Source organism: Panicum virgatum, chromosome 5N (assembly GCF_016808335.1).
Source record: "Panicum virgatum strain AP13 chromosome 5N, P.virgatum_v5, whole genome shotgun sequence".
NCBI lineage: Eukaryota > Viridiplantae > Streptophyta > Magnoliopsida > Poales > Poaceae > Panicum > Panicum virgatum.
Window position 1 is genome coordinate 59,089,660 of NC_053149.1, and position 20,927 is coordinate 59,110,586.

At 43.9% G+C, this 20,927-nt stretch overlaps 2 protein-coding genes, 1 long non-coding RNA gene and 1 pseudogene across 4 annotated transcripts; 2 read left to right on the plus strand and 2 right to left on the minus strand.

Moving 5' to 3' along the window:
• Nucleotides 1-178: 178 nt before the first annotated feature.
• On the minus strand, nt 179-12,640 carry LOC120672450 (TNF receptor-associated factor homolog 1a-like). Of its 2 annotated transcripts, XM_039952844.1 has the most exons (14): nt 12,411-12,640; nt 11,457-11,671; nt 10,041-10,152; nt 9,089-9,177; nt 8,937-9,005; nt 8,733-8,862; nt 7,971-8,129; nt 7,499-7,862; nt 6,458-6,567; nt 6,091-6,229; nt 4,038-4,241; nt 3,840-3,955; nt 3,579-3,765; nt 179-2,166 (listed from the first exon to the last, which is right to left on the minus strand). In XM_039952844.1, exons 2-14 carry the CDS (start codon nt 11,632-11,634, stop codon nt 397-399), a joined length of 3,627 nt encoding a protein of 1,208 aa, XP_039808778.1. In that variant the 5' UTR covers nt 11,635-11,671; nt 12,411-12,640; the 3' UTR covers nt 179-396. The 2 variants fall into 2 exon arrangements, with proteins under 2 accessions (XP_039808778.1, XP_039808779.1); XM_039952845.1 differs by lacking the exons at nt 11,457-11,671; nt 12,411-12,640 and adding an exon at nt 11,023-11,117.
• Nucleotides 12,641-13,718: 1,078 nt separating this feature from the next.
• Nucleotides 13,719-20,134, plus strand: LOC120673899. The gene is made up of 4 exons (XR_005674915.1): nt 13,719-14,111; nt 15,176-15,394; nt 16,018-16,129; nt 18,350-20,134. It is a non-coding gene; the product is annotated as an uncharacterized LOC120673899 (long non-coding RNA).
• On the minus strand, nt 14,746-19,630 carry LOC120673897 (annotated as a pseudogene).
• Nucleotides 16,225-18,290, plus strand: LOC120673898 (uncharacterized protein C6orf132 homolog). The gene is made up of 2 exons (XM_039954940.1): nt 16,225-16,470; nt 16,714-18,290. Exon 2 carries the CDS (start codon nt 16,868-16,870, stop codon nt 18,026-18,028), a length of 1,161 nt encoding a protein of 386 aa, XP_039810874.1. The 5' UTR covers nt 16,225-16,470; nt 16,714-16,867; the 3' UTR covers nt 18,029-18,290.
• Nucleotides 20,135-20,927: the final 793 nt, after the last annotated feature.

The following is a 20,927-nucleotide window of genomic DNA, read 5'->3' on the forward strand; positions in this document are numbered from 1 at the left end:
TGCGGGCATGACCTGTTACTCTGTTAGTGGTTTGAGACTTTCAAGGTACCTGTTATCTGGGCTAAATTTGCATTACTCGGACTGAAGATGCCTTGTCACTTAGTTTTCCGACACAGGTGCTGCAAAATACCATCACGCCTCCACCCATCAAGCTTGGGCGGGGTAGCAATTTATGTGCTTGGCGTGTTAACCGCAGTTTTATAGTCTCCGAACAACACAAAACAATATACAGGCAATATAGTGATTCACTTTGCAGATAACACATTACATGATGTATCCTTTCTTTCCCATTTTGAACTTAAGAAAAATCAAATTAAAGGCCATGGCAAACCTTAGATTGGTACCATGGTCAGTTACAACAAGCGTTATTACTGATCGTATATTTGTATAGAGGCATCACCATTGCCTGTTGGCACTGCGATATAGATATTCTGGGTATTCCCCATTCAACCTCCCGCTTGCTAAATTAGTATAGTCCCCCATCCTCTGTGGGAAAGCATTAGAATTAATTCCATGGTTCCCTGCTGGACTTGAACGGCTATATGGCCAAGGCTTCGGGGCAGTTGTGTCCAACCTTCCATTGGAGTAAACATCCAATGCGGAAAGTTGCCCATCTCTCAACCTATGCATAGCATTCTGTGTGTCATAGGCCCTCCGGTAACTTTCATCGTAGTAATGGTCGGTGGAGTTAAACCGGCCAGAACTACTTACAGAAGCCATTTCAGAGTCTGCCATATTGCCTCCTGTAGAAAATGGCAAGCCAGATGTATGATATTCATGGAGTGGAGAGGCAACCATACACGCACTGCTTTGATCTTCATCAAGCAAGTCATTGATAATATCAATGTGAGGGAATTCTTCACCCACTGACCCCTGCTGCTGGTATGAAACAAGACTTGCAGGCATCTCACTCTGGAATTGCCTATATTGTAGTCCACCCAATCTGCCCTGTTCTATTGTGCTGCTGCTCAATTGCTGATAAGAAATATCTTTCACGGGGTGCGCATGCACATTGCAATTGGTTATTTGCTGGTTAGGAATATCATCTTTCCACGTATGTTTGTTGGCATCACTATTTCCTTTCCTCAAGTGCCAGTTATCAAGAGCTTCTGACTTGCTAGGCCCAAACATGTAGCTTTGCTTTCCTGGTAATTGCTCATTCCTTTCAGTAGGAGACGCCATGACAGATGTTGCTAATGCATATGCTGACAATGGCTGTGAAACTGCAGTATATTGGCCTATAGAAGTTAATTGCTCATGACTTGATGAGGTTGTATTCAGACTACCCTTACTAAGGAAAGCATTTCTGTAGGCCTGTGATATAATTCGGGCAGAAGGGGAAGATTCATCACTCAGTCGTTCAGACACAGTCAATGAGTGTGAAAGCAATGGAGAAACTTGGACTGACGGTGTAGGTGGTGTTGAACTTGGTGCCTGGAATGGAGGAGCACTTGTAGGCCATGATGTTGGCGTAACAGTTTCGGTTCTGGGTACAGAAGTGGCTACAACCCTCTCAGAATCTGTATCTTCTCGAGCTTTTGAGATAGATATGGATGGAATCTGTCGCGATACTGAGTTATACTGCGAAATTGTATCAACCTGGGTTGCAGGTGATTTTGGAGCAGCTGATATAACTACTTTATCGAGCTGTGATGTAGAAGATTTTGTGGTCGCTGGGGTAGCTTTAGAAACTGCACCACCCTGTGGAAGAGGTGATTTTGGTCGAGCTGGAGTTGCTTTACCAACTGCATCAGCCTGTGGCAGAGGTGATTGTGGGGCAGTTGGAATAGCTTTATCAACTGGCAGTGATCTCGAGGGCTCCAATGTAGCACTCTCAGTTTTCTGGCTTGAACTTGATGCATGTTCTTCGCACAATATTGACTCAATTTTACTTGGAGTTGGTGTGATAGGCACAGATTTGGTGTTTATGGTAGATGTTGCTGTTGCTGGAGCAGTTCCACTACTGTCACTTGTGGCTACAGGTAAAGACTTCGATGCTGGTGCTTTACTATTTCCATCATTAACAGTTATCAAGGATTGCACTGGGCCCTTCCGAACCCGAGGAGTCTTTTCCAAGGAGTCAGATGAGGATGAACCTGCTGCTGCCTCAGCAGCTGCCTTCTTTTCCAAATGGATCTTGAGTAGTTCCCTGCCCTCAATTTCCTTCTGAAAAAAATCAAACAAACATATATGGAACAGACTAATCAATTTATTTATCGGCAGGATAGCTGGTCAATATAAGTGCTAAAGAACTATACTCTTGATATCTAATGACTAACAGAATTAATAAAAATCCAATGCGGGAAATGAATCATCAGAGAACTTTTTTTTCCTTTTACGGACATCTACTAAGCAAAGTGTTACAAATATGGTTGCCAAAATAAGTTTTAAGGCAAATATTTCAAATGTAACCTTGATGCATCTGGCTTTTGTGTATTCACATATCTGGAGGTGGTTCATGCTTTCTGTGCATATAACGAAAACGAAAGAAATTGGTGCTCAGCCAACTGGAACATGATAAACAAGTGATGTGTTCTACAGTCGAAACATCATCGACAGTATCATAGCAAAAGTTTTTTTGTTAGCTGCTCAAATTTCAAAGCGTCGTATATTTTTTTCTCAAACACGCAGGAGAACTGCACATCAATATATTAAGAAGAATAACCGCTGTGGGGTGGGGGGGGGGGGTAAAGAGCCCCCCAAAACAAAACAGTTACAGATTGAAGGTCTGTGACACACCCTACAAAAGCACTCTAAGCTGCCTCTCTAGTAAACTAAGGCAGGACCAGACCACAAGACCCAAAAAGAATTAGGAGGTAGAAACCAGGGCAAGGAGATAAGCCACTCCTTTAGCCCCTGCTACTGACCACTGCTGTGCTTCTTCCCTAGCTGAGATGACCCGGGTTAAGTTAGGGGTCCCTCCATCAAAAACACAGTAATTACGATGTTTCCAAATTAACCATTCACCCAGGATAATGGAGTTGAAACCCTTGTTTACTTGACCAGAAAACCTGCCGCCTGCTTTATCCCACCAGTTCACAAAAACCAGATCATCCATCTGTGGAGCAACAGCTTGCAGCCCAAAGAGATGCAGAATGCTATACCAAGTTTGCCAGGTGAAAACACGAGACCAGTAGGTGGCCTATTATTTCACCAAGCATCCAAAGCGTCGTATTTACAGTAATTTTGTAGATGCATCTGCATCTTATATTTTGTAGATTTTCCAGGGGAAAAACCTTGAATTTTAACAAATTACAATAATTTCGCTCTGATACAGTGAAAATCTTAACCATGAAGCAACCATTTTTTGGGGAAAAAAAGTATCTCAAAAAGATTATCTAATTCTTAAAAAAAATTATCTAAAATTCTAAATCGGAAACCATATGGTATAATGAGTATAATAGTAATGTAAATAAATCTGATTCAGGAGAATCAAAATTGAGATAAAAAGCTAAAATTAACTGAAAGAGTAAGCTCAGGCAAGGCAGATTTGTCCTAAATGATTTGTGCAAATTAAAACATAATTAAACAATGATTAGAAAATAATGCCCGACACTTTTTCAGAAGAGTAGTTTCACCTCATGTAGTCGTTGCCCAAGCTCACGAAGCCTATCTTTTAAGGTGAGTAAAGCAGTCTCTTGGTCACGCCTTGGAGCTGGGCCACAACCATATGTATTGCGATCTGAACAGCTAGATGAGGGAAGATCATCTTCATATTGGGAAGCGATTATACTGCTAATGACCCTGTTGCGCCGAATTCTCCCTCTGTAAAGTTATAATAATTTATTAAATCCAAGCTGTGACAAGTATTGCAAACTTCAGATGGGATGCTAGCTAACCTAGTAATATGGCTTGTGCTGTCTAGCAAATTATTTATTTTGCCTCGTATGCTGCTCACAGTAGCAGATACAGATGTTACCAATGACTCAATGTCCACAGTTTCCTTCTCGCATGCCTGCACATTTTTCATCTCTGCCAACATCATTCATTGCATTCACAGGTTGAGTAATCTTGTCACATGTGTCAGTTTGGCATACCTCAATTGATCCATCTACATTGTCTGACATATCTGAAGCACCATCTCCAGAGTTGTCAGGTTTCACAGCCAACAGTCCGTCATGCTTGGAGTTTTCCCTATCATGATGTGTGCTTCCATCTTGATCCTTTTCTAGAAAATTCGAATCAGATTTCTCCACTCTGTCCTTGTCCTTAACCTTACGACTGTTCTTCTTTTGTTTGGCCTGAAATTATTAGTGTAAGAAACCAATTTCTAAACTCTGATGTAATAAAAACGAAATGAGGACAACTGAACATCAATAAGAGATATACAACTAAACTAGAAACTCGAAACAGATCATTGAATTCAAATTTTCAATATGGTATTTGGTAATCTTAAGAGCAATGGATTTGGAGCTGCTCTATTTTTACGTCAACAAATGGAAAACCATAGAAATTACTTGATGTTTGATGAACCTTGGGCATATGGACACTGGCTACATGGCAGAAGCAGTGCACTGGCCAAGAGCACCTCACATCCAGATCCAAGAACTAGTTAGTAAATGCAGGCTCTCTTTTTTTGAGCTTGGACGCATGGTTAGCTAGTTAGTTGTTAGATGTGTATCCATCTGTTGTTTCGTATCAATAAGCTAGCATGCATTTTGGTATGGCCACATAAAGAACATGTCATCACCTTTGTACAGAAGCAAGAAATAAATTAGCTTCAGCATGATCGGAGTCTGACGCAGCACGGACAGCCCTGCCTAGGATGAGAGTGGTTTCACCATTATTCTGTTCCACTGGCAGTTCAGACCCTCCAGATTCCCTGGATGGTGAATTCTCCTGCACCCTTGGTCCTCAAACCCTTAACCCAATCCATATCACGATGACTTATATTCATTCTAACTCAGTCACCATAAGAACAGTACTCTTTAATGGCTTTGTTCACTTAACTAAAAGCAGATATATTGCAAACTTTGCTTTAAAGGGCCAAAAAGAAACATTGCAGTAGCAAAGAAATTATTTCATCACATGAAATGTTTTATTCAAGTCAAAGGAAGGGGGTGAGGATTCTGGTCACTTTCAGCCCAAATAAAATCAACCCTCATTTTTCATTTCTCAACACCCACTGAGAAAATAGATTGGCATCCATCAGTTAACACCAGGAAGCTATCAAAGTAATGCAAGCCTGATTAGCTAATGGAGACAGAACGGAGTTGATATGGTAGATAGCAGGATTAGAGGCTACCCGCCCTCACGTTGGAGGCTCTGGGAAGTATTTGGTTCTAATCTTGCTTGTCCTTCATTGATACAAGATAGTCTCTTTTATAGAGACGACTGACTTGACCCCTAAGCAATATGACTTGACCCCTAAGCAATATCCTAACCGAATCAATCCATCTTATCTCTTTCCTAATAAACCAAATTAACCTAATCAAATAGGATTCGGCACTGTTCACGCACGCGCTACAGTACTCGTGGGCCTAGATCGGCCCATAACACTTCTCACGCGTTTTTCTTCCTCCTCTCATATGTGCGGCCCACAAATGAGTCCACAACAGGAGTCATTTTCCCTATAGAGTGATAGACAGAACCAAGGCGAATCTCTCTGTTAGACATGATGACTACGTCATGTTTTCTTTTGCTGGAAAGCATCCACTCGGCCTTCTTCCCCAGTCTACCACTGATGGCAGACTAATCCCTCAATATGAAAACAACATCGAAGCGAGGACAGAGTTTTTTATCTCTGCTTTCGAACCCGAGACCTTTTGCTCAACCGTGAAAGGCTTTGACCATTCCCAAGAAAAAAAAAAGAAAAATCTATGTCAGTAAGAGGGTGGACATGGCAAACCAACCTGAGGCCTCTAGAAAACAACTAGGAAACTCGCCAAGCACCAAGCAATGAAATAAGAGCACACCAATTGATATGAAAAATAATCATCAGGAATTCTAACAGAAAAATGATGTTCTTCCAGTTAACAAACTTGTTCAAGCAAACTGCAGTAATTTGAACAATTTCATCATGTCACCCTGATCCCAACCACATTAAACTTGATGCAAGGAACCAAAATGAAGACGAAGGGTCCACTGAACCTGTTTTTTCTTAGCACGCTTATCCTTCTCAACGGCACTGCCCCGCTTCCCCTTCTCATTTTCTAGAAGTTCCTCTTCACGAATAAGCTCCTCTTGTCTCTTCAAAGCAACATCTTCTTTATAGGCAACCTCAACCCCACTGACATGAAAGCAAATGTCAAGACATTAGAGTATGCTATTACATATCTAACAGAAAGAGAAATGAATCCAGTTTACGTGTGAAAAAACATTTATAGATGGTAAGGAACTATAAGAACACTCTTTGATGAAGAAAAGAAGGGAGAAAAATGATTGAACAACTGGACAGTAAATCAATCACATATTCACATGGAGATAACAAAATGACGAAAATAGATAAACATCGTACCTAAATATATGAGACAGCACAAATGTTTCAATAATCTTCTGACCAAACCCAGTTAGGCGCCTTTCTTCACACTCAATAGGAACTTTGTTTACTTCTCCAGAACCACCATCCTGGAAGGATGAGAATAAAAAGACACTGAGCAGCAAAACAATAAGTATACTGCACAAAATACTAGTAATGCTAGCAATCTCTCAGACATAAAGATCACAAGCAGAACAGTTGATGATGGCAAATGATATATACTGCCACATGACACAAGAAAAGGTATCATTTTGACTTCCAATCTCAGATTGAGAACTTCCAGCTTCCAGGACTGAGAAGTGTGGATAGCACAGATTTGAAGTTTAGTGAAGAGTTCAAGGGGTGATCTGAACTTCTCAAATAATCAAATCTCACCCCCAGAAATTAACACACTAATGAGGTCATTATATTTTAAAGAACAAACAAGCTTGTAAGGACATACAGATCATTGCAGAAGCAAAATATCGCCTCCGTTCGAAGCGTAACAGGTTGGAGAGTAACTAATCTAAGTATAGTTAGTAGGGATGTGAGTTTCTTTTCCATTTCTTTTGTGTGTCTGTGTGCTGATGGTGGGGCATGTAACTCAGTAACTCATCCAAATGAACTAATCCAGTATTTCAAAGCAAGAAAATTGGACGGAAAAGCAACTAAGACAATGATCCAGAACTAGCCGTTGAGTACCCACTTGCATCCCCGATTGAAAAAAAACAAAGTTAGTGTGACCACACTTGCAATGGATGAACGATGTGCTAGCTAGCAAGTAAAAACATATCAAAAACACTACAAATCGACAAGTAACATAATCGAGGGAAGACCAGGAAAACATTAAATACTGAATGCAAAACAAGTAGATAAATTTGGAGCTAAATAAAGTTAAAATTTCGTACCAATGCAATTTTAAACAGAAGAAACACTAATGTCGTAGAAAAGAGATAATCCTGATAGACTTCATCCGTGGGAGAAAATGTAATCTCATTTACAAAACTATAAGAGCAGATTAATCGTGCAACAAATACCTACCTTAGCACGGCTTTGGGAACATTTGTCATCTTTTGATGACAGAGACTGGCAAGACAATGGCTCTAAAGCTGCCCTCTCAAGCAGTGATATGAAATCACCAGCCAAAACAAACATGTCCATATCAACATGGACCATAGGTGCTGGAAGGTCCTCCAGGTCCATTGATGTTACTGTTCCATTCTTGCCATTGCTATGGCCCTCAAGTGCCTTCAAACCAGTATACAGAGTGTCCATAACTAATGTTGAGGTGACTTCTTTCTCAAGGAAAAAATGCTTCACCACCATTTTCAGTATGATGTCGCACTTCTCCCTGGACATGCGGCTTTTTGTTGTTGGGTCAATGGCAAGCCAGAAAGTACGGAAACTGCAACTCAAAGAAAGATCAACATGCATTAGAGTATACCAATAAGAAATTGACAAGTACTAAACCGTTCATTGTGGCATATAACATTCAAAAGGCCCATTATCTAACCTGGACCACTCCCATTTATCATCAACGAGCCTGATAAGTTTACGTCTGCGTTCTTCCACAAAGCGTCGGTAAATCTGCTCTATGTTCGTCATGTATACACGGAGCAATTCTCGACGATAAGGGCGATCAAGACAGCGAAATGGTCTGTCCGCTTTGTCCCTCCAGTATCGGAAAGTACAGGAGATAACAGTTAGAGATTAGTTTGTGATTAATTGATGAGGACCCGATATCAAGAAGAAAAAAGACAATGAGAGAAGCATAATTCTCAAGTATAGCTGAACTGAGAAAATAATAGGTGTACAAAAGAACAATAAAGATAGAAGCTAAGGTTTAAACAATAGTATGTAAACGGAGGGCCTCGAATATAAATAAGGAAAAATGAATGAAATATAACGGAATACATGCTTCTTGCAATAAGAAAAGGATTCGAAAGAGGGTTTCTACTGCATGAGCAATTACATCTTGTAACATGGCAAAGATAGCAAAGTTAAAAATCTATGTTTGAACTATCTAAAGCACGGATACACCCAACAAAGACCACCGCAATGATCAAATCATAAACAATCACTGGTACTATAAAACATGGAAATTGCAAATCCTGAAGAATATGTGTGGAATATTTCATTGGATGGAAGTCAGGTAAAGTCTATATTTAACCACAGGGATCCTAGGTTGAAAAGAACTTATTGATTTTAATCATGAAAAATCGAAAAGTGAGAAAAGGTTCTAATCATGAAAACCGAAAACTGACAAACTAACTACCTGATAACTTGAACTTGAGCTATGATTTCAAGAACATCGTCAACAAGAAAACCATCTTGAATCTTTGACAGCTCCATAAACTTTTTCCATCCCCAATCATGTTCCTTCTTCCAGAATCTGTGTAAGGTGTCTGCAAAGTCACCAAAGTCAACCTCTGAAGCTGGCTGTTTAGCTCAGAAGGAAGAAAATGTCATTTCAGATCACCTGAATATTTAACTTTTTTTGGATCAAGGTTGCCCACGGCTATAGTAAATTGTGCAAAGTGGCTCCATCCTTAAAGCATCAAAGCCATGATTAGGAAGGGAAAAGATTTGTGGAGGACAAAAGATAGTTTAGGCAACATAGTAGTACCAAACCTGGGAGGAGTTTCTCATGATCAGCAACACAAAGAAACAACGACAAGTGGTTGGAGACATCACATCCTTGAGGGTAAACTAGAATATACCTGCAAAAATTAACATTTGCAAATGAGCAACGGATCAACTTTACACAAAAGAGCATTAAATCAGTATGCATCACAAACTGAGCTACTTAACAATTTAGACTTCTGAACTCAGAGAAGCACATAAAACTACTGGAGAACGGTAACAACAATAGCAAATACCACACAGGAGATAAGCAAATTTACAACTTTACATAGACTAATTAGTTCAAGGGTATTGAACATGTTACAAGAACTAGAATGAAGAAGAAAGGGACTAGAAGGTGGCCTAATAGCATGCTCCAAGCTTTCGGTGTGATATGTATTTCTTCAAAGAGGTTCTAATATCTAAACCAATTTTTGACTTTCTGCAAGACATAAGTAATCAAAGTATCAATTATGTACAAACAACTCCTAGCACAGATTCATGATTCCTATTCGCACTCAGTGTAAAAACAACATATGTATGATTGAAACAGAGAACGTAGCATCATGACGAAATCAATAAAAACTACCCCAGCTAATGAACAATCAAATTTACATAAATTAAGGAAAGCACAATTTTATGTTTACCACTAACAGTGAGGGCACTAGAGTTTAACACCATTATGAAAACATTCGACAGTTCCCTTACTAGCAGCACTGTCACATAAAACAGTGAAGAAATATGAGCCATGGAGTACTGTCAGCAGCCATTCATATATAATAGCCCAAGTATTAAGAAACCAATATCATGTTAATCTATAATAGACTAGTAGCATTCAATTTTTTTCAAAGAAATGCTAACTGCAGAGACATTCTAACTAGGTTTATCAGCAGACCAATAAGAAAAGAAGAAAAGAGGGATGCCACAACATGTTTTAGTCAGCCATCAAAAGGAATCCTACCACTTGTAACCACCAGCTTCAAATGGTTCACTTTTCATTTCTCTCTTCTTCTCCTTTGAAAAGTTTTCTATTCTCCAAGTATATCGCCCAAATAAATTCAAAGGTTTGGTCCCTGAGATCATAATTTGCAGATATGAGGTAAACAAAATGGAACCACAGCTGCCACTCTATCAGTAATAAATTAAGAAAAAAGTATAAATTCCTCTATGTGTGGGTGGGGGGGGGGGGGTGGGGGTGGGGGGGGCACATCAGGAACTGGATACAGTTAACAGTGTCAAGATCAGAACTGAGAGCAGGTGCCCAGATTTGTCCTTTAGTCAACTAACGACAAATACTGCTGCAAGGACCTGATTAGGTTGTAATTGAGATAATATAAGTAAAACTTGCATTCTACATCAATAGGTAATTTGGGAGGGGAACTGCATGGCGATGACATAAAATTTGGTTACAATTCGACAAAGACGTATTGACTATTGAGCACAAAGCACAAGACATAATGCTAGTGATACTTGTAAAATCAAACCAAATCCCAGAGAGCACCAAAGCCCTAAGCAGCAAATTTACCATCAGATTTACCTGCTCTAGAAATTGGATCTCGTAGACTGTTTTAACATGTAACATGGGAAACTCCCTAGTACAATTGGAATGCATATGGTTGAGAGTTTAGGGCTCTCCAACAACTTTTGTTTTGCCTTCAGATTTAATGCATTTCAAAATTTTGGTCACATCTGATATAAGGTTAGGATGCACGTTAGACGTTTAACCGGAAAATTTTGAAGTGTTTAACCCACATAATCCAAGATTAAGCCCTCCCACAAAAGGAGCAAAAAGTACTTTATACTAACGATACTTGCTGCATAACACAGCAAATGTGCCAAGCTAACCTAACTAGGTCAGGATTGGTAACCTAGTGATTTTAGGTCCAACATCCGAGCAACCCAAAAATGCAATATTCAGCGGGGAGTCTGTAGTAGTGTGGTACCAGTGTTACCCGGTCACTCTTGTCCAATTTTTTTGCCGAGTCAGACACCCCGCACCCGTGTCGGATCCCAAGTGGCATCGCACCTTTTCCTGTGCCCATGTAACACTGTGTGGTACTTTTTTTGACACAGTAGTAGACCAGAGTAATAACTTACAAATCATTGGAATAGTGATGTTTGTTGACACTTCCTTCAAAAAAATACTCTAAAGAAAGTTATAAACCTTTCAGTATGGAAGTAGTAATCTCAGTCCATACTCACACACTGGACCGTTATAGCAGATTCCAGCACTATTCTACCAGTTCCACATCTAAGGATCATAACTAACTAGTCATCAGAAAAGGGTATATGTTTTCTTTTTTCCTGAAGATGGTATCCATTTTTTCCTGACTTTATTTGAATGTAAGGCTAGTAACAAAGGTAGTCCATCACGCACCAGGATCATCATCATCACCATCGGTGTCCCAAAAGGGAGGGGAAGTTGATGGGATCCCATTATCAACCTGCTCGCCGGATCGCCAGAGAGAAAGTGAATCACCAGTGATACTGCAATCCTCATCAGCCAACCCACTGCTGCTCGCAGCAGAATCATCAATTATGTCGGCACCAGCCATCGGCCCTTGATGTTCCAACAATTGTCTAAAGTCACAGCTGCATATTGAAGGAGCAAGCACAAAGTTACATTGAATTTGAATTCATTACACTTACAATTTGAACTCAACAGATTCAAATGAATGATAAATTATCAAAGCCTCCATCGAAAGCCCCAGAATTGCCAATAAAGCCACAGCATCCCATAAACGTAGCATAGAAATTACCACCCAATTTAAAAAAGGTGCCTCTGTTGCAGGCTCAACATCACTGAATCTTATCGGAAAGTGGGTAGAAAATCAAGCTAAAGCTACAACTTCGGCAAGGGCCGGACTAGGTGCTGGGCATAAGGGTCCAGTTGTGACCCTTTTGTTTGGAAGACAAACTGCAGCAGTAGTTATTTAGGCACCGAGAAGAATATATGGCGACAAGGAGCAACGAGTGTTGAGCTTAGCCGAATCCATGGATGGATGGACTGGGGGGCAGCACCACGCAGCACACCAATCCAACAAACCGATTGGAGATAGAGAAAATGAGAAATATTAGATTTAGATGGGAATGAAACTAACTAGTAGAACCAACGGAATTCATCCAATCAAAGCTAGGACTACTTCCCAATCCGCGTTGGCACGGATCTCCACACCACCAACACGATAGAGGAGCGGCGGACTGGGCTACGGTGCCGGAGGACCCAGCGGAAAGAGAAGAGGGACCAGCGGCCTCGAGCCGCTCGGCTGCTTTGGTAGCCTAAGTCCACCTGCCCTAGTGAAGCATCGGGGGGTACTGGGTAGAGCTCTACCTGCGTCCGCGGCGGCCGACTGCGGCGGTGAAGAGACGGAGCTGCGGCGGCGGCGGCGGCGGCGAAGCTCCCTGGAGGCGAGAGGAGTAAGGGGAGCAGACAGGGGAGAGAAAGAGGGAGTATAATATTTTCGGATTAGGAGCTTAGGGTGTGATGTGTTTCTTCCTCACGCGGTCAGCTTGGTGCCGCCGAGATGCGCGCACCCGTGCGTAGGATGCAGACTAGCGCAGCACCCCGTGCAGTCCGCAGGAGCTAGCAAGCTGCAACCTCCAGCAATGAAAGTACACACGCAAAACGGCCGTAAAGCTCCCTCGAGCGCATTTTGGCCCATGTGGCCCTTGTTTTCTACGGGAGTAAATTGTAAGTCAGAATTTAATTACCACAAAGCCACTTAGCCACAGGTTTAAAAAATTATCCCACAAAGTTACAGATGCGAGTTTAATAGTTCTGAAGAGTAACTTAAAATTATCGTAGAACTTCGGAAAAATACATGATGATTGTTTGCACTCTGTGAAATACTCCCTCTGTCCAGAAATAGATGCAATTGTAAAGTTCAAAATTTATCCACAAAAAATGCAACTCTACCCACATGAGACAAATGAGTCATTAAAAAAACTTCAGTATAGTACCAGAGGGAAAAAAAGCACCGTGTCGGTTTTTTTTTTCTATTGTTGCCAGGAGACACACGTCTACACCTGATACGTGTGTAGGAAAAAAAAGTCTTCCTGTTCCGTCTCCGCACCCAGAAAGATCTAGCGCCCTATCGAACTGCTCACTGCGTCCGCTGCCCAGGGTGCAGAAATTTTTTTCCTTGACACAAGGGGTATTTACGTCATTTTACCTCTTCCTTGGTTTGTGCGAAGAAATGCAGAATTGCATCTATTTATGGACGGAGGGAGTACTATATGACTTTGTAATACATTTATTAAACCTACAGTTTTATGACAAACTTCAATCTAAAAAATATAATTTTATGATACTTTGATGTGTTAAACATTATTATTCTTAAATACTTTGCGATAACTTTGGCAATCTATATCTATTTTTGCGATAAATATTTTGTCATAATCCTCCCAAATTCACCTATACTCGTCAAAAAGCTGGCAATCCTCCAGAAGTTTGTTTCAGCTAATAGATTGCTTTACCCTATAAACTACAGAGTCCATTTTTCAGACAAAACTACAGTCATTTGAGAAGGCTTCTCGGCGGTGAAACTAACCAAACTGGCTTTATCCCTCTTTTATATTTTGTTTTTTTATAAAAAAACGACTTCGCGCAAAACTAATCATATGAGACGGTACTTTCTTTCCAAGTAGGCACCGGATGAGCGCTAGTAATACGCACAAGATCCTCGGACGGAAAGGGAAATCCAATTGATCTGCTACCTCCGAGCCCACCCCAAATCCCGCCCTCTTTTGCTTCATCCGTGCCGCCGCCGTCGCGTCGAGCTCCCCCGCTTAAGGCCCCTCCCTGACCGGCCTCCTTCCTCTCCCCGCATTCTTCACTGCCGGCGGCAACTTCGATACCTGCTGCCCGCGCGCACTCCGCCGCGGGATTGGGTTCGGCGTGTTCGGTGACCCGCCTGTTCGTGCTGCTGGAGTCCGGGTGCCCGCGCGGACCGCGGAGCCCGTGCGCGCCAGCAACGCATCCCTCCCACGGCCGACGGTTTTGAAGCCAGGAGACCCGTCTCAAGCATTCACGGTGAGCCGCTGCAGGCTGCAGCTGTTTCATGCACACAATATGGTGCGCATGCACAAATGGACCTTAGGAACAGAGTTATTTCACAATTCCACAAAGTTATGGTAATAACTTGCATAAAAAAATTAACCTGGACTACCGCTTATTTTAATTCTTCTTGCCTTGCAGAACTGCCGAAGGTTATATTTCATGGAATCCTGTTCACTTACGTTGTGCTAAAAGTTCACATGAGTTCACTTAGAAAAATTAACAAAGTTCCAGGATGCACTTCGGTTTTTCCTGGTACCATGTCAATGGCGAACTATTTTTTTTCTTGTGCAAATTGATTGGTCTGAACTCTGTAACCCCGATACTTCAACATGACCCCGTATCACGTATCCGATACGTATCCGCGTATCCGTATCCGATACTCCGATACACCTTTGTGCCTTTAAGTTTTGCAGAAATTTGACGTATCCACGTATCCGTATCGAGCCGATACTGATACGCCTATCCGTATCGGTGCTACATAGGGTCTGAATATACAAACCCTTTAATAGTAACTCCAACTAGTATTCAGAAATCAGAGCAAGCGGCAACTTTAGTGACTGCATAAACATACTTGCCAAAATATACAACACTTGGACTCATGAAAACAAGAAAAATAAAACGAAGGTTTTCATTGTACAATATCAGTAGTTTCGAAGTCCTACAAGCTATGACTTAACAGTGGAAAATAATATAGTTGCTGCAAAAATTCACTTTTACCCGAATTGTTGAATGATCTGGATAGATGGGATGTGTTTGATCCTAACAAAATCTTCACCAAGTTCTCCCAATCTATCAATAAACGAGCTTGGCATGCCCACTAATCTCAGTCTCTGCAATGTAGCAAGAGACTGCAACCCAGTAGGAACTGTCGCTAAATTTTCACATAACATGATCCACACTTCCAAGACACATGGCATGGCTCCTATATCAACATCCCATTCTTCCAGTTTCTCAAGTTCAGTTATGATAAATATTTTCAGCTTCGGAAAGCCTGGACAGCAGCATCTCATTACTTTTCCCTGGTATGCTTTGTTCAGCTGTAGGAATAGCAGATTTGGCAATTGAGCGAGAACTGAAAGTGGATCTTCTTCCAGTTTTGAGAAACTCAGCCGCAGCTTTGTAAGGTTATGTAGCTGTGAAAACCAATCTGGCAATGTCTGCAATTTTCCAGCTATGTGCAATTTCTGTAGACATGACGAAGGCTTCAGTGTTGCAATGTCAAGAGGTCTGATACCATCACCTGAGAAGATGGATAGGTATGATAGTTCATTCAGATTGTTTACTGAAGAACATAGTTTTTCGGCATCTTCATTGTTTAAGTCCTCTATGGAAAGTTTTTGAAGCTTAGTAAGGCTTGAAATCTCATGAACAATAGCTGCACTTGCTTGCAAACCAGTTAATACCTGGAGTTTGCCAAGCTTGGCAAGTCCCATTGGTACACTGATGCTTTGGCCATCTTGTCTCATCTCTAGATTCCGTAAATTCCTCAAGCATTTGATTTGAAATGCAATTATTTTTATCTCAGTCTTCCTTATATCAAGAGGTTGCAAGTAACAGAGATTTTGCAGTGTTCTCGGTAGCTTCTTTACTTTTGTTCCTCTTAGCCCAAGATACCTCAAGTGAAGTAGTCCTCCTATCTCTTTTGGAAGTTTTAGCACTTTGCAATCATCCAGATCCAAAATTCTTACTAGTTCGAAACTCTTTGCAACAATTTTGCTTTTCAATACAGCAGGTGCACTACTGCTGAACATGAAAACTGATCGTAATCTTTTCTTGTGTTCTTTGTGGAATGACACATTAGATGTCTGCAATGATATGCGCCGAGCGCTAGTACTCGCACATGTATCATGACAAATGACAGAAAAATTCCCATTTTCAGACAGCGAGATGGCAAGATCATGAAGAAGATTGTGAACTCTGCATGCTTTTACTCTCCCACTGCTGCTGGCGACCGCCACTTCTATCATGCTTCTGTTAATGAGCTCCATGAGGTACTTCTCTGCAGTTGTTTCAAGTGTCTCATTGTTTTTCTCTTGCACAAACCCTTCTGCAATCCATAGCCGGACCAGTTTCTTTCGGGAGATCTCTGAGTCCTATTGTTATGGCAAGTGGAGCCGGTCCAGGGCCATGCGGTACTGCAGCGCGTGAACAGTACCGGTAATAAAGGATTAGTTGGGTTTGTTAGGAAGGAGATAAGTTAGATTGATTCGGTTAGGATATTGCTTAGGGGTCAAGTCAGTTGTCTCTATAAAAGAGATTATCATGTATCAGTTAGAGGAAGCAAGAAGAACCCTAAAAGTAGTCAGAGCCTCCAAGGGAGGGCGACGAATAGGTTCTTCGTGTTATGGCAAGTGGAGCCGGTCCAGGGCCATGCGGTACTGCAGCGCGTGAACAGTACCGGTAATAAAGGATTAGTTGGGTTTGTTAGGAAGGAGATAAGTTAGATTGATTCGGTTAGGATATTGCTTAGGGGTCAAGTCAGTTGTCTCTATAAAAGAGATTATCATGTATCAGTTAGAGGAAGCAAGAAGAACCCTAAAAGTAGTCAGAGCCTCCAAGGGAGGGCGACGAATAGGTTCTTCGTGCTATCCCTAGATCTACCATATCAATTTGGTATCAGCCTTCTGATCCTGCCGCCTACCACCACATTCACCACCGCCACCGCCTTCTTCTGTTCCTGCGACCACCAAGGCCGCCCAATCCCACCCATCGCTCCGGTTTGATCTGGCATGGCCCTCGCCACGCTTCATCGTATGGACACCACCCTTGATTCAATCTCCGAGAGGTTGGATCGCATGATGCAGCTGATAAAGGAGATGACCATGGGGATAGATGCATCCATGGCTTCGCCGCCAATTCCTGCATCACCGACGCCGCCTGCTGACCTGCAGGCTCCATCTACTCCATCCCGGCAGGCGACGCCAGCGATCTTCGCGCCATCGACGCCGACACCAGCTGCGCCACCCACCGTCATCGATCCGCTCGTGGGAGGGGAACAACAGCCCCTGCTCCGCCTGTCGAGGCCACCCTCATCGGTGCGGATCCTCGCCGGCGGCGTTTCCGCCCGTCGCGGATCCCGTTGCCCCGCCCGTCGCGGTGCAGTCCGCGCTCCTCGGGCCGTCCGTCGCGGCGTCCGTCATCCGTCACGGCGGATCCATCCCCGCCTGTCGCGCCCCCATCCGCGGCGGTCCGCGTCCATCCGCGCCCGTCGCGCGCCTTGCGCGTACCTCCGTCCGTGGCCGCCCGCACGCCGTCCACGCGCGCCTCCGCTTGTCCGCGGCCGCCCGCGCGTCCGCACGCGCCTCCGCCCATCCGCGGTCGTTCGTCCACCTGCTGCCGCCTGTCGGCGGCTCTTCATCGCCCATCGCAGCCTGTTGTCATGGCTCTCCGCCACCTCGTCCGCTCATTTCCCTACTTCTACGGTTGGGATTGGAGCAGCAGAGGTCCGCCGTCTATGCCGCACCCCGCGGCCAAGACTCCCTTGTCCGCGCCACGCGCGGTCTCATCTGTACCGGCAAGCAGGTCCTCGTCGCCGGTTGATGCGAGGTCGTCACAAATGCCACTGGCCACCACCAGCACCGTCATTGTCTCCACCGACGGCTTCGCCAACAACTCCTGCAGCAACCTCGGTGGCATTCGAGTGCCCAGCGCCGCTGGCCATGTCTGCATCCACAACCATGGACTTGCTCGGTCTACTCGACGGTCTACTCGCTGCTGGCTCAGTGGTGGCTCCACCAAGCACTTTCTCTGCATTGGCGTTCCAGCTCGAGCTCGGCGTTCTCACAGACATCATCGCCAAGAACGTCACCGTCAACAATTTTCCATCAACATCTGCAGCCATGTTCACCCACCACAGCTCGAGGACGAGCTGTCTTGGAAGGGTGGAGTAGTGTTATGGCAAGTGGAGCCGGTCCAGGGCCATGCGGTACTGCAGCGCGTGAACAGTACCGGTAATAAAGGATTAGTTGGGTTTGTTAGGAAGGAGATAAGTTAGATTGATTCGGTTAGGATATTGCTTAGGGGTCAAGTCAGTTGTCTCTATAAAAGAGATTATCATGTATCAGTTAGAGGAAGCAAGAAGAACCCTAAAAGTAGTCAGAGCCTCCAAGGGAGGGCGACGAATAGGTTCTTCGTGCTATCCCTAGATCCTTGTAGCAGTACCGCATGGCCCTGGACCGGCTCCACTTGCCATAACACATATGGTATGACAGAGAGCAACAGAAAACATGGCTTCAAAGGGTGTGGAAGATCCATGTAGCTTAAAAACAGTGCTTGCTAGACTCCCATGTCACCATTGTTTAGGTCCTTCTGAATGTTTTCCAGGACACACCTCCATTCGGTATGTGTTTTTTCCTTCCTTGACATCATGCTCCCTGCTGCAACTATAGCAAGGGGCAAACCAGAACATTTCCTGACAATGTCCTTTGCCATCTCCTTCAGATCATCAGGGCATACCCCATCTTTCGCGAAGGCCTTTATGCAAAACAGATTGTAGGAATCTTCAAATGTCATTGGCTGAAGTTGATGGACATCACTTCTCACATCAACAACCGACTCGGCCACGATGATGTTACGTGTTGTCACAAGGACCCGGCTCCCAGTACCATTATTAGGCAGAACCCTTTTGATCACATGCCACAGCCCTTTGTCCCAGACATCATCAAGCACAAGCAAAAATCGCAGGCCCCCGAGGCCACACAAGAGCAGTTCTTGGAGTTGCCCCTCACTGAGAGAGCTCACCTCTGCGGAGGGGATCCTCATCAGCCCCTTGGCCATCTCACGGAGGACACCTCGCAGCTCCATCATGTTTGAAACATAGACCCATGAACTGCGGTCGAAGTGCTTCTTCACATGTGGGTGGTCGTACACCTTCTTGGCAAGCGTGGTCTTACCAACACCACCCATGCCAACCAAGGACATGACACTGAACTCTGATTCCCCACCCAAAGTGTGCTGAAGCAACACGTCCAGGTCTTTGTCCAGGCCAACAGTATCTTTGTCATGAACCAGGGGAGACGAGGCTAAGAGGCCAAGGATCAAGTTGTCACTGGAACCTGCTGGTGGTTTGGTGACGGGTGGGTAATCTAACCGACGGCGGGAGATGTCGCTCAGCTGGTTCCTAATGCGCTTGATCCGGGCCCCAACTTTGATCTGTGCTTGTAGGTTATCGAGGATGCAGCAACTGCGCACCTGACTAGCGTCGAAGACATCGATGGCATCCTCTGAATCAAGCATGATGTCCCTAATCTGGTGGACCAATGCTTCTGTGACCGCGCCACCATCAGCAGCACACACCTCCGTTTCATGCAGGAAGATCTGCATGCTGTGGAGCTCATCACGGAGCCAGCGTACATCCTGGCTTGTGGCTAGGAGGTGCTGTCCCTGGTCGGCTACTCGGGTGGTAAGCAGGGATGCTATGCCATGGATCAAGGAAGCAAGGATGGGTTCGGCCATGGGAATTCTCTTGGTTCTGTGAGTCGTTGGACAAGGACGACAAGCTCAGACGACTTTTTGGTTTATCTCAGAAAAGTCAATGATAGCTGGCAGCATTGTAGTTTAGTTTTGATTCGAGCAGATTTTTTCCACTTCTTTATGCCAAAAGATACTAGGCCCAGCAGCAACCACTTCATCGATACGAGTCATGCCCAAAAGATGCTACTTGGCTTGCTACAGCTCAAGGTGAATGGCAGCTTTCTACACCAAAGGCCCGGCTTTACTAAGAGAAAGAATTACAAGTCTTGGAGAAGATATATTAGCAGCAGCTTTAATCCTGGGCGATGTTTGATTGTGAGAGGGAATTAGATAGGATCAGCATATATATGTATATTATATATCCTGTTGCAAAGAAAATAAAGCAATACTCCTACATGATAGGAAGTTTTTTTTTTTTTGACGAGTCATCACAACAAGTTTCAATGTATATGAAGTGGTACTTCAGTGATGTCTGGAAACTGGATATTTTTCTAGGTTTCTGAGTTATCTTGTTTTTTAGGAGATGAGATTTGCGAGTTTCCTCTGGTATTATTGTATCTATAGTTTATGGGCCTTCTGATTGGGCTATTGGGCACAACTACAAAGTAGCAGGGCACACGCGTGCTTCACCAGCCTGGGCCGAATCTGGAGCTCAGCATTACACTTTTGCGTTAAGAGGAACGCCGAGCCGAACACCTTCAGAGACGTGGAATTCAGGCCTGTATGCTCCTGCTGCTCTGATTTACCCCATATACAAAACAGGGATACACAAGAATATCGGAACCAGCGTAATTCATCTGGTCCTAGTGCATGTGTGCGTTTTCGGATCTGCCTAAAAGATTCTAAATAAAAAAAGAAAAGAAAGGTGCAGACATAGGATGATGCGCAGCGCACAGCTTTTGGTTTGCGATGTCACGAACCCATCCAAAATCTCGCATCTGCCAATCACCGATCATGCTGCTGCGCCTGCGCTGCCAGCCGAAACCAACACTTCGAGTTCAGGATCGCGCCAGCTCCATCCAACCATCCGAGTTCGGGCTCCTCAATCACCGCGAGTCATCAGCTGCACCGAAACAGCACGGGCAAACAGCACAACGGCACCATTATAGATGGCCATTTGGCCCGATACCCATGGAGGCCCGAAGCCCGGCCCATATTAACCCGACCCGAGCACGTCACGGCCCCGAATATTATTGGGCTCGGACCGGCACGGGCACGATAGCCGGGCCATGCATGGGCCTCAATCCTAGCCCATGGACACGTCCAAGCACGGCCCGAAAAAACCGGCCCGATCGGCCCGATGGGCGGCACGGCGGC